This window comes from Lygodium microphyllum, chromosome 28 (genome assembly GCF_053477565.2).
Source record: "Lygodium microphyllum isolate KBCC chromosome 28, Lygodium_microphyllum_v1.1.10, whole genome shotgun sequence".
Lineage (NCBI taxonomy): Eukaryota > Viridiplantae > Streptophyta > Polypodiopsida > Schizaeales > Lygodiaceae > Lygodium > Lygodium microphyllum.
Window position 1 is genome coordinate 103667356 of NC_141162.1, and position 12485 is coordinate 103679840.

A 12485-nucleotide genomic window follows, 5' to 3' on the forward strand; every position below is an offset into this window, starting at 1 on the left:
GAGAAGAATTGACAATCTCCTTCCTAAAAATTGCATAACGTATTTCAATCTTTATGCAATTAAGGACCGAAAGGAAACTACTCATTTTTTAATGGGAATCATAAAACAAGAAGTAGGTTATCTAGCTAACTTGCCATTCTTATGTTTAGAGAAAAGCCCCACAAACATGTGGACACAACAAATCCCCAAAGAAATGGTGGCTTTGCAACTTAGCTTCTCAACTTCAACCACATCCTATAGCACAAATATGGTATTATTAGTGGGTAACAAGGTTTTAGCACACATAGACCTTGATCTAATGGCCACCTATCGTATTTATGTTGTTATGTTTGATCTATAAGAAGCTTGTGATGTGGTTTTCACATGGTTTGAATTATGCCAAGCAAAAGTTCTATAGGGGCAAGGTAAATATAGTGATGGGTATGCCAAGCAAAAGTTCTATAGGGGCAAGGTAAATATAGTGATGGGTAGGTGACTAGTTGTCTTTGAATGGTTGGATTTAATATACCCATTCAAGAACACTTAGGTGGATGTGTGTTTTTGACTTGAGCATTGTACATGTACACATATATGATCCCTTTTAGCTTGGGTTGTGGTGCAAATTTTAGATAAAGATGGGCCAAGTAAATAACTCATGGATAATAAGGAATGATGGTTCAATGGAATTTGTTCCATCCCCCTAGTTACATTAGGACATAAGTGCCCAATGGCAACAATTTGCTCCCCTTTTATTGAGGCATCTTGACACAACAATCAACTATTCATTTATTGTTGACCCCCACTAATTGTTTCACAATCTTAGTGTTTTCCAATATGGATGAACATAAAACCACCATCTCATTATATATTTCCACTTTTCTAACAAAGAGTTTGTTGTCACGCTAGTGTTGGATCAAGTTATATAGCATTACTATTAGCAAAACATTTGAATAACGATTATGAGAAACTATTATGTGCAAGCCTTCAAGGTAATACATGGCAAATACTACAAAGGTTATAGCCTTTCCAAACTTTGAAGTAGAAGGGGAAATTAGCCTTCTGTCCCATCAAGGTGTGGTATGCCAATGGTGATTTGGTGCTCCATATCCTAAATGTTGGCTAGTTGACATCCAAAAAAGGCTCAATACTTGGCCTAGAGAGTAACCAAATGAGGAAAGGTTTAGATCATTTGATTTAGTATGTGTTCTTGTTTGTCTTTGAGTGCCATTATATTCACAAGTGAGATCTTTGGCCAAGTGGTCTACATGGAGGTGTTTAACTATTAGGTTTTCATCCAGCATGCTTAGAATCATATAATTAAATGGGGGTCACTTGACATCCAACCATTCTAAGCTGAAACCCACAAGGTGGTAGACTATCACAATGAAAATAATGTAGCAAATGCAAAGCCACCGCTTGTAAAGGAAGGTAATTGACTTGGTTTCCATTTCGAACCCACCACCACTGTTAGCTCAAAACTTTTTTTGTTTAATGGTTGATAAGAGAAACTTCCCATGAACTCAAATATTTGGTGTAGATGGATGGTTTTTCAAACCTACTTCTTTGTAATCAATCTAAGATGCATATGTAAGTGGAAATTTATGCATATGTTTTTGATGGAATTTTCCATTTTAAAGGGAACTTGACTATCTAAATCGAGTCTAAATTCAACAATTCCCACTCTCCAACCTAGAATGTATACAAGAGATTTTGAATAACTTTATCCTTCAATGAAGACGACAACAACTCACTCCTCAAGGTGAAAATGCACACACTAGGATAATAGGAAACCAACATGCCATTGTGTCCATTTAAATCTATGATGCCATGTAAAGTCGATGCAAATAGTAGGTCCAAAGTTGCACATCATAACTTGTGTGAATCAACATCAGAGATTCATGCTCATGTGAAGTCACTCTAAGAGTGGGTTTAGACCTTAATGGATGGCTTACATGGTGAACCTCATTTCCAGTGGTGCAGTGTTCGTACAAAAAGGCAACCACCGTTTGAATACGATAGATCTTCTTGGCGTACCAGTCTACATGATAGTTAGTGTTTGATTGAGCGTTGGCCTGTAGTGGTTGAAATCTTGCTTGCATCTCCTTGTGTCCGACTTGTCCAACTTGGAACGCTCTTGAAAGCAAAATTTTACCACAATGTTTGTAGAGCAAACTAGAAATGCACATGTAGCTTAGCAGTGACCTTCTTTACTTTTCCTACTACTAGGTCTGAATTCACCCCAAGGATCGAAGGACATGAGCTCAACATTGTCAATGTCCGGCCCCTTTGGCAACTTGGGGGTGGTGGACGTGAGCTTGTGCACTAGAGGACGAGAGGGAGGCTCAATGGCATCTAATGATCTAATAAATAGCATTAGGGAGGATCATTCATGCCTTGGGATCTCTCATATCTTCCAAGGTGGTGAAGGAGAGGGGAGCTCACACCATCCTCTCTCTCCGTTTCTTTCTCTCAGTGCTCATTCACAATCTCTCTCTCTCTCGCTCCCCGCACATGGCTGCCTCTCTTTTTTTGCCTCGCACCTTCTCCTCCCATTCCTCTGTCCCTTCTGATGGCTTCTCTTCCAGTCGCAGCCATTTCTCCTCCTTCTTTCTCTCCAAGTCCCGGCCCTCCGTCACTTCTCTCACATCACAATCGGCACCTTGTTGGCTTGTGCGAGCTTCCTCTGCATCATCATCATCAGCAGACGCAACCAATGGCCTTCACCAGGTCGAGGTAACTTTGCGTCGATTTCTTCAATCTCGTAAAACAGCATTTCGCACTTCTATCGGAATGTGCAGCACTAAAGGGGGATCTCTTGTGTTTATTTTCTCATTTTCTTTCTGTTTTGCTGCATCAGGTTAATAAATAGTATTTTGATCCTCTAAAGAGTCAAAACCATGAAAATGGCTATAAACATGACGCATGTTGGTCTCAGTTAATAACGTAGCACACTGGCAAATCGTTTTTTCTCCAAAACGTGAAAGACCTTGTAATGAAAAGAAGTTAAGAGGAAAATGCTTGTATTTGAAGGTTTTTATAATAAATCCTCCAAAATTTGAAGTTTTCTTCACCTCTTGTTTTAGTTTTAGAGGTAAACTGCAGGATTTAAATCTAGATTTTCTTCAAGCAGTTGAATCCCTGTCAATTTCTGTTAATGTTGACAAAAACACCTTATCCTAACTGCTATTTTACCTTAACCCTGACTTATTTTTGTTACAATTGATAGCAAAGACCTTATCAGTTTCTGTTCATGTTTATCAAAGCATCTTATCCTAACTGCATTTTTTAACCTTAAAACATGGCTTAGTTTTGTTACAGTTAATAGCATATTGGAAATATATTCCCTTTCATTTCCTGCTAATGTTAATACCCAGAGCATTTTATCCTAACTGCGTTTTTACCTTTTTGTAGAGCAGCTCGTTTATGATCCCCTTTCAAAATTTCAGGAGCTCGAGCATAATGCCCCACCTCATAATTTGACTTTGTTCTCTCCATGCAAGGCGAGTCTGTTTTTCTCTGCTGTTTTGTTTTTTAGAACAAATGGAACTCTTCAAAGCTTTCATAGCAATGGAGAACTAGTAAAAATGATGGGAAGCGGTTATAAATGAGTAAATGGCTGCCAAAGTTTTAGGCTATCCTAAAACTGAATACAGATAACTTGAAGGACAATAGCGCAAAAGTTTTATCATGGATGTGCGAGCAATAACAGGGAATTGCCTCTAGGCATACGGCTAGCACAATGACCATCCTCCACTATATTGTTGTTGATATTGTTACTTTTAGAGATTCAAATGGATTGCATTTGCGAGTATTCCCTAGCTTAAGAGATTTTTGCAGTTCTCCAGAAGCTCCCCTTAGGTTCAAACGAAAAGATGGTCATTCCCTGGGTGGGTGCATTTGAAGCTCAGCCTTTGGCTATGAGACAGTACTAAAGGATTTATTCGTCCTCTTTTCAAGTCCATTTCAATCCTTTCCAAGCCTTCCTTTTTTAAAATAGGATTGATTTAATAGCAATTTTCTTATCCTATGAGCTGAAAACTACTCAATATCTAGTGTCCGCAAGTTTGCAAAGAGCACATTGCTTATTGAGCCACAAGATCCACAAAGTTACACACCAGCAGAATTCAGCTCCTTGAGGGCCATAAAGCAGTATGCAATCCGTATAAGATGAAAAGTCGAGCACCAACAGCAGCAACCAGCTTAGGCAATCTGAAAGAAAAGAGAACGCAACAGAGTGCAGGAAATTTGTATGCAAGCAACAAACAGAGAATATGGAGAATTAGAATTGCAGATGCTTACCATAGATAACTGATGCTTCCCCACTGTTTGCTTTTGTTAAGAAGCTTTGATAGCTCATAGGAAACAAGAAAAAGCAAAGGTTATGTATATAGAAAGGTGTGACTTAAGCTTGTAAAACAAGGCACAAACTATTATGCTAAATAGAGCATTCCATGCATCCTATTTCGAGTATGCAAACAAAATTGACCACTGAATGTATATTCAACAGGTCCAAGAATCCCCCATGATATTTAGTGTAACAGCCCTTTAGTTAGCTCATAGGAAACAAGAAAAAGCAAAGGTTATGTATATAGAAAGGTGTGACTTAAGCTTGTAAAACAAGGCACAAACTATTATGCTAAATAGAGCATTCCATGCATCCTATTTCGAGTATGCAAACAAAATTGACCACTGAATGTATATTCAACGGGTCCAAGAATCCCCCATGATATTTAGTGTAACAGCCCTTTAGTTGCCCAAGGGTGGGGGGGCTCTACCCCCTCTGCACCTTCCCCCAAGTCCCCCCCAGGAAGTTTGGTGGGAAAAGCCATGCTGCAACTCGCCCTCAAATAAGAAGCTAGTGTGCTAATGACTACATGTGCATGTAGCCAGGTTGACAATGTGCCAACCCCCTCTAGGGTTTGTCTCAAGCTATTTGGCCACTCGCCTACCATCCAATGTTGAGATTGGACCTATGATATAAATATGTTGCTCATAAATGTCTAATCCTAATATGGGGTGCTCACAAAAATAATTCGCTATGGAGCTAGATGCAAATGGATTATAAGCTTTGATATCATGATGTAAACCTTGATGGCGTTGACAACACCTTCTTCTCGTGACCCCATAATGTTTTATCAGGCTTCTCCATCATTGGAGGCCTTGAGGAGGCATTATGGACTCTACGAGGAGGACGACACTCCATATTCACCCTCATCATCACTCTTTATGTTTACACCCATGCCAGATATTCCAAATTTCATTAACCTCATAGAGGAGTTTGAGGAGTACCTACGTAACAAGTATTGAGCAAAAGACATCTCTTCAATGGGTCGAAGTTCACTATTTGGTCGAACTATATGCAGCAAGTGCTTGCGTCTCAGGGTCTTTGGGACCTTGTTGTTGGTCTTGAGTCTATACTTGACCCTTATCTAGCCCACTCTGATTACATCCGTCTATGGAGAGCTTGCAATGTCACAGCCAATGTTGAGCTGATGCAGGGTTTGTTTCTTGAGTTTCACTCTCAGTTATAGCACTTTCCTCTTGCATCGGAATGTTGGAGACATCTCATTAACCGCTATGTGGCTAGAGATCGTAGTCAGCGTATAAACATCAACTTTGAGCTTCAAGAATTTTCCATTAAGGGAATGATTTGAAAGTCAAGTTGGCAGAATATCAAAGGTTACTAGTTGAGTTTGCCACTACTGGCTCTCCGAAGTCAAATGATGATCAGGTCACGTTCTTCTTGAACAAGTTGCATGACAAATACTTCCATTTTATCTAGCACATTATCTCACTGCCTAGATTGCTAACCTTCTACGAGCTGTGAGTTCTTGTTGCATGATTAAGTCCACAAGAAGTCCACTAATATCTATTCAGAGAGACGCGGGTTGATTGCATCTTCTTTGGGAGGGAAAACGAACAGTGGCAAGAACTTGTAAGATGTGAAGGCAAGCCAACAAAGGGGGACATCACTTCCTTTGACGGAAACAAAGAACCTCGATCCCTTTGGCAACAAATTTCTAAGAAAAATAGATTTTGCACTCATTGCCAGAGGTCGGGCCATGTGGATGAGGAGTGTCGTACCAAGGCTCAAGGTCTTCCTTCTAGAAAACCACAGTAGACTACTATGACTACGTAGTCTAGTGGGGCTACGCCTCCCGTTGCTGCCCCATTTACTCCTTTAGCCCCCACGGATGTTGGACATGTGGCACATAGACAGCCTTAGCCCTACTCTACTCCTAAGGGGTTGACTGATTGGTCTGATAGCACCGATCCTATTCCACTTTATGCATCCCTTTCTAGGAACTACACTGCACCTTCTAGGTCTTTTTCCCCACCTTGCCATATGTAATGGTGGCCACACACTTAGCCTTTCATTTTGAAGTCTTCCGTTGCATTTACGCACATATATACATTTGCATCATTACACTTGTTCATTGAGTTCATTTTTCATTTCAATTTTGTTTTTGTTTTTAGAGCATCTTACTACTTTACTGACCTCTGTGATTGTAGATCTTACTTTCTTTTGCAGACTTTGTTTTTAGCGTAGGGCTAACATACACATTTGTCTAGTCCTACTTGGGCTAGAGACATGGGATGCAGACCGTTTCCTTCATGGTCTCATCTTTCTAGGAGTTCTATTCTTCTACTCCTGAGGTGGATTGTACAACATCTCTCTTGATGCTATCATGGCAATGACTTCTACCTCGCTCTTCCAGTCGGGATGCTTCTTTTCATCATGGTTCTCAACACCACATGAAGAAAGACATTTGGCTTCTCTTTCTCCTTCGGTGTCACCATTCCAGGTTGAGAGGGGGTTCCTACCCTTCTTGGTATTCTATAGGTTTCGGCACTTGTCTTCAACATCAACCTCCTCGCCCCCTTCGTTGTTGTACCTTCACCCTTTGCATTGTATAATTTCATCTTTGTACTAGGATGCTTGGGTAAGTAAATAATTTTCCCACGAGGGACACTGTCTATGTGGATAGATGCATGAGCATTTCACAGCATGTAGCATACTCATTGTGCAAAGCTTCACTAGATGGATCCTAAGTTGTTTCCATCGGCGATTTGTACACTACACCCCACCATTACTTCCTCACCATTCCCTTTTCATTGATATCCTTGAGTGGATGGGTGGCTTGTCTGTTTTGTGATGGGTTGGACCTAACCATCCCTTCTCGTTCTCCCGTCTTCTACTCAATTGATCATAAACCATCTCTCACTTAAAAAAATAAATAAATCAAGTTCATTGTAGTTTCATCCGCCTTTGTAGGGCTTGGTAGCCCATTGGTCAGCCGATGAGCATCCTTTATCCGATGCCCTGTCCACTCTGGGTTGACTACTTGGGCTCCCTTGGTAAGATAACCATCGCCTCTGTAGTCTTGGTAGGCCATTGGGTAGTCATCATGCACCCTTTGCCTGATGCCCTAGTTGCTTTGGGATGGGATGCCTTGGGCAAACTGGGTTGGCATTCTCCTAACCCTGTTTTGGGCTTGAAAGGGGGTGTTGAGCTAAGAAATGCATTCCATGCTGAGTAGCTACTTAAACAGGCCAAAACAAGTTCAATTTAATGAAAACCCTAAAATGGAGAGCGGTTCAAGAGAGTTCAGTGAAACCCTAATTCGGAAAGGTTCATCCTCATCTATAAATAGACAGGATGTCCCCATTCAGTCCTATCTCTTCCGTGCAGGTTTTTCATCCTTGTGTGTAGATCTTAGCCCTCAGTCTCCCACCATGTGACCGTTCAGCCTTCGCGACTGTTGCCATCACCTCATTCTACTATCGCGTTTTACTGTGGTATTCTACTGTGGCGTTTTATTGCGCCGTTCTATTATTGCGTTTTACTTCCACGTTTTACTGTGGCATTCTACTGCGGCATTTTATTACGCATTTAATTGCTATGTTTTGTTGCTTTGTCCACATCATCAAGCATTATTATTTGCGGTCGCCTCAGTCTTCTTACACTTTGATGATGAGCGTTTGGTGTTTCTCTCACAGTGTCACTTCGACTGGTGGTCACAGCACTTGGGATTTGTCTCCGGTGGATGTTACTCTCTGATACACTGCTCTCCCCTTGGACACATTGTATACTCTTATATTCATTTACAACATTCATTCACTTCAGAGTTGTGTTCTTTCTATCCCTTCTTTTGTTTGTGTTTAAGTTTTGAGTTTTTGCATTTAGGGTTTAAGTTTTGCTTTCTGTGTCCGTGTTTGTCTCGTTGTGCTTCTGTTGTGGTCGTATACTTTGTGTTTCCTTAGTGCAAACCCTAGCAATGCCTCCACACTCTTCTTCACAACCCCTACTCTATTAAACCTGATTGAGCCCAAATTGTAGTCGGCTCTAATTGAAAGGCATCTAGATAAAGTCGCAACAACTAAGGATAGTCTGTCAAGTCATCCTCTTTCATCCATTTGGCATCCATTGGTGAATAATTCTAAAATTTCACTAGATATCTCTTGGAAACTTTATCTTTGACCTTTCTTTCCTTATATGCCAAAATCAGCTCAGTTACCAAAATCTCATCTAGCTTTTTGATCTCAGGTTGAATCTCAGCAGATATATCCTCTAGCATATCTCCATGAAAAGGCCTTAACAAATTGATATGAAAGGCATTGTGTATCTGCCAATGTGGAGGAAACTTCAGCTAATAGGCCACATTGCTGATCTTATACTCAACTTTAGATACAGTCTTTCTCTTCCTTTTATCTTTTTTAGCCTGGCCTTTTCAAAATGCAATGATACATAATCGCCCTCTGCAAATCGCAAAGCACGTCTATGAGGATCAACTGCTCTCTTTTGTTTTTCTTGTGATCTGTGCATACTTTATCTTTGTATAGGCTACATCCAAGTTTTTCACATAACGGTCAGCCTCAAAGATCTTATTCTTAGTTTGCAAGATAGGTGGTACCTTCTTGCCACCCTCAACCACCTCAAATGGAGCTTTGCCAGTGGAATTGAAACTAGCCTTCCTTCTCGGATAGGGTGGTAAATAGCCTAATTAAGCACTTAATTACAACAACTAATAAATTTAAAAATTGAAATGTACACTTAACTATACAATTTTGGACATTGGATAGCTTGTTGGTCCCAATCCCTTGCGATATTTCTTCAACGTTTATTGCAAATGGATGTATAACTGAGATCCTCTTATCTCCTCTGCTAATCCAAGTGTTTCTTGTCGTCAAAACTGACTAGCAAGTCTCCAAACCAAATTGCCCCTTGGTTCACTTAGGGATTAGCCTTCATGTAAAGAGAAAAATTTTAGAGTTTCATTGCGAGAAATGTTGAAAAACTACAGCTGCCTTGCTCAAACAGCCATGGAAGTTATCACTTGCAGTTTAGGAACACTAGAACATGTTGTAGGATTGATCTTGGTGGTTGCAAATCATATCAACAGCCTTTCCTTGCTCTCTAACATGTTCCTTCTCTCTCACCATGGTTGGAAACTTCCACCTGTCCTTAAAAACGTTTTTCCACTTGTATGGGCAAGTTTTGCCAAGTGGCAGTCTTCTAATCCTCTTATTCAACATAATCCATTTTATTAAATTAATTTTCAGAATATTAATTTTGAAAATTAATTTAATAATTGAGTAGTTATTGACTCTTAGACTAGTATTAATTAATTAATTAATGTCTAGTCTCTAATATCACTACTAACATTTGTGGCCAATAAATTAGTCTAGGCTCAAATCTGATACCGGGTACCTAGTACTTGTTAGGCATAACTTATTACAACTTTTGCCTTTGTGTCCTTGGTCTATTACCATGAAATAATTGCCATGTGTATCACATGTGCTAAGCAACCTTGTACATTTGATTGATATCTTAATTAAATGTTATCAACAAGATTAGAGTATCTTGAAATTTCATGTCCCCGTGACAGGAACTATGCACTGTGTTGTTGTGAGCAAACTCAACCAAGGGCAAATACTACCTTCACTATGTTTTGTGGTCTGAAATATAACACCTCAAAAGATCTAACATTGCAGAATTTGCTTCCTTAGATTGAACCATCTGTTTGTGGATGGAAGGATGATGAGAATTTCAGCGTGTTACCCGTATTCTCAAACAATCCCTTCCAAAATAAATTGGTTATCCGAGGGTCTCTATCACTAATGATAGACTTTGGTATACCATGATACCTAAAGATGTGTTGTAAAAACAATCATGCCATATAATCGGCCTTATTTTCTTCCTTGTCGAAATAAAATGGGCTTGTTTGCTATACTTGCAAATGATAGTCTATATCCCATCATTCCTTGTAGGTGTCCTAGGAAGCTTAAAAATAAAATCCATTGCAATGCGTTGCCAAAGCCTATCTGGAATAGGCAAGGGCTACAACAAACCTAGCATCTTTTGCCTATCATACATTACCTTTTGTTATATGATGCATGTCCTGAGAAATTGCTTTACATCATGCCTCAAACTGGCCAATGAAGGAAATGCTCCATTGCCCCAATTAGCTGTCATGATGTCAAGCTCAAAGATACTTGTCAACCAATTTGATGTAAACATTTGCTTGAATTGTACCCACGTTGACGGTGCTCTACCATGCATCAAAAGAGTGGACTACCATTGCAATGCATTCCCTTTCAAAAAAGTGGTTACCTTTCGAATCTTTGAGGACTCCATGAAGTTCCCCTTGAATAGGTTGCATCAAATTATTGAATGAAACTCAAAGCTTTCAGCCTATCTTGTGCACCACTAAAGGAATCAAACTTCACTACTTTTCCACCCTCATCATAGTCTTTTGCTACCCCTTTGGGTGTCAAGTTGTCATACATTGGTTGTTGCAAAAAGGGTGATGGGGCTTGACGGAGCTGAGAGTGAACGTGACGGATAAAACACACACACAGAGTAGAGAGAATAGTGAGTAGAAAGGAGAGAGTGAGCATGAGATTTGATGTTCGGTACAATGACGAGTATATCTCTTTAGGTTTTTTAGATAGATATATATATGAAAGTACAAATGTGCTAAGGGTGTGTTCACACCCGTGCACATATAAAGGGCATGATGGCCCTTTATTCCCAACAACCTTCCATCTAAAGGCAATGTGCCTTAAGAGGAGAAAAGAATTAGCTAAGTCAAGGTATGTACAAAGTTGAAATACATATATCTATCCAACTCCCATCCTCTGTCGGCAATGAGCAAACCGCTTTGCTGGAAGACCCTTCACCTGTATGTGCTTTGTCTTTGTATAAAAGACGGGATTCCATGCTAGCGTGATAGCACTCTGACTATCACAATGGAGAACAGATAACTCTGTAATGCCAAGCTCTCCCACTAGACGTGAAAGGCATAAAGCCTCCTTGCATGCCTCAGTGGCAGCCACATACTCTGCCTTTGTAGTAGACAATGCAACACACTTTTGTAGCCTGGAGATCCAAGAGATTGCTCCTCTTGTGAAGGCAAACACATACCCAGAAGTGGACTTTTTGCAATCCACATGACCATCATAGTTTGCATCCATAAAGCCAACAAAAGATGCCTTCTCCGTTTCAAAGCAAATGCATAAATCTGCTGTGCCTTTGAGGTATCTCATAATACCTTTCATTGCTTTCCAATGCTTTTTACCAGGGTGTGCCATGTATTTGCTAACCACTCCCATTGCAAAGGCAATGTCAAGACGTGTAACAACCATAGCATACATCAAACTGCCAACAGCTGAAGCAAGCCTTCTCATCATCCGATGTAGGGCTATCCTTTGCACCGAGTTTCACATACGGAGGCAATGGAACCCCAATTGTTTTCTCCCCTCCATATTGAAATGCTGCAAAACCTTGGAGATATACTCCTGCTGAGATAGATAGAGTAATCCTTTTGACCTATCTCTGAGTATTCGCATACCAAGAATGTGATTTGCATCACCAAGATCCTTCATGTCAAAGCTGCCATGAAGACTTTGCTTCAGTGAGTCCAAGGCATGAGTATCCCTGCCAGCAATCAGCATGTTATCAACATATGGAACTAAGATAATCAGGCTGCCATTTGCTACCTTCTTGGTGTACAAGCAGTGATCCACTTGACTTCTATGAAAACCTTGAGATTGCACTTCTATGAAAACCTTGAGATTGCATAAATGTATCAAATTTATGATATCATGCTCTTGGTGCTTGTTTCAGCCCATACAAACTCCTTTTGAGTTTACATACCATCTTCTCTTTCCCTTTTGCCACAAACCCTTCAGGCTGCTGTATATATATGTCTTCATGAAGATCACCATGTAAGAATGCAATCTTTACATCCATCTGTATGAGCTCCATATCCTCACCTGCAACCAAGCCCAAAATGGTTCTCAATGTAGTCATCTTGACAACAAGAGAGATCTCATCAAAGTCAACTCCATGTTCTTGCTTGTACCCCTTTGAAACCAATCTTGCTTTGTACTTTGGCAAGGAACCAGAAGTGACCTTCATCTTGTAAACCCATTTGCATGGAAGGGTTTTCTGCCCTTTAGGCAACTGCACCAACTCCCAAGTGCCATTTTTCTCAAGAGAT

At 40.2% G+C, this 12485-nt stretch overlaps 1 protein-coding gene across 1 annotated transcript in view; it reads left to right on the plus strand.

Annotated features, from left to right (window-relative positions):
• The first annotated feature begins 2357 nt into the window (after window positions 1-2357).
• LOC148011826 (4-diphosphocytidyl-2-C-methyl-D-erythritol kinase, chloroplastic-like) overlaps window positions 2358-12485 on the plus strand; it is a 33942-nt gene continuing 23814 nt past the window's right edge. Inside the window, exons 1-2 of the mRNA XM_087670197.1 lie at window positions 2358-2712; window positions 3396-3479. Of these exons, the coding sequence (XP_087526323.1) occupies window positions 2491-2712; window positions 3396-3479 (306 nt within the window). The 5' untranslated portion in view covers window positions 2358-2490. The remainder of the gene's footprint in view (window positions 2713-3395; window positions 3480-12485) is intronic.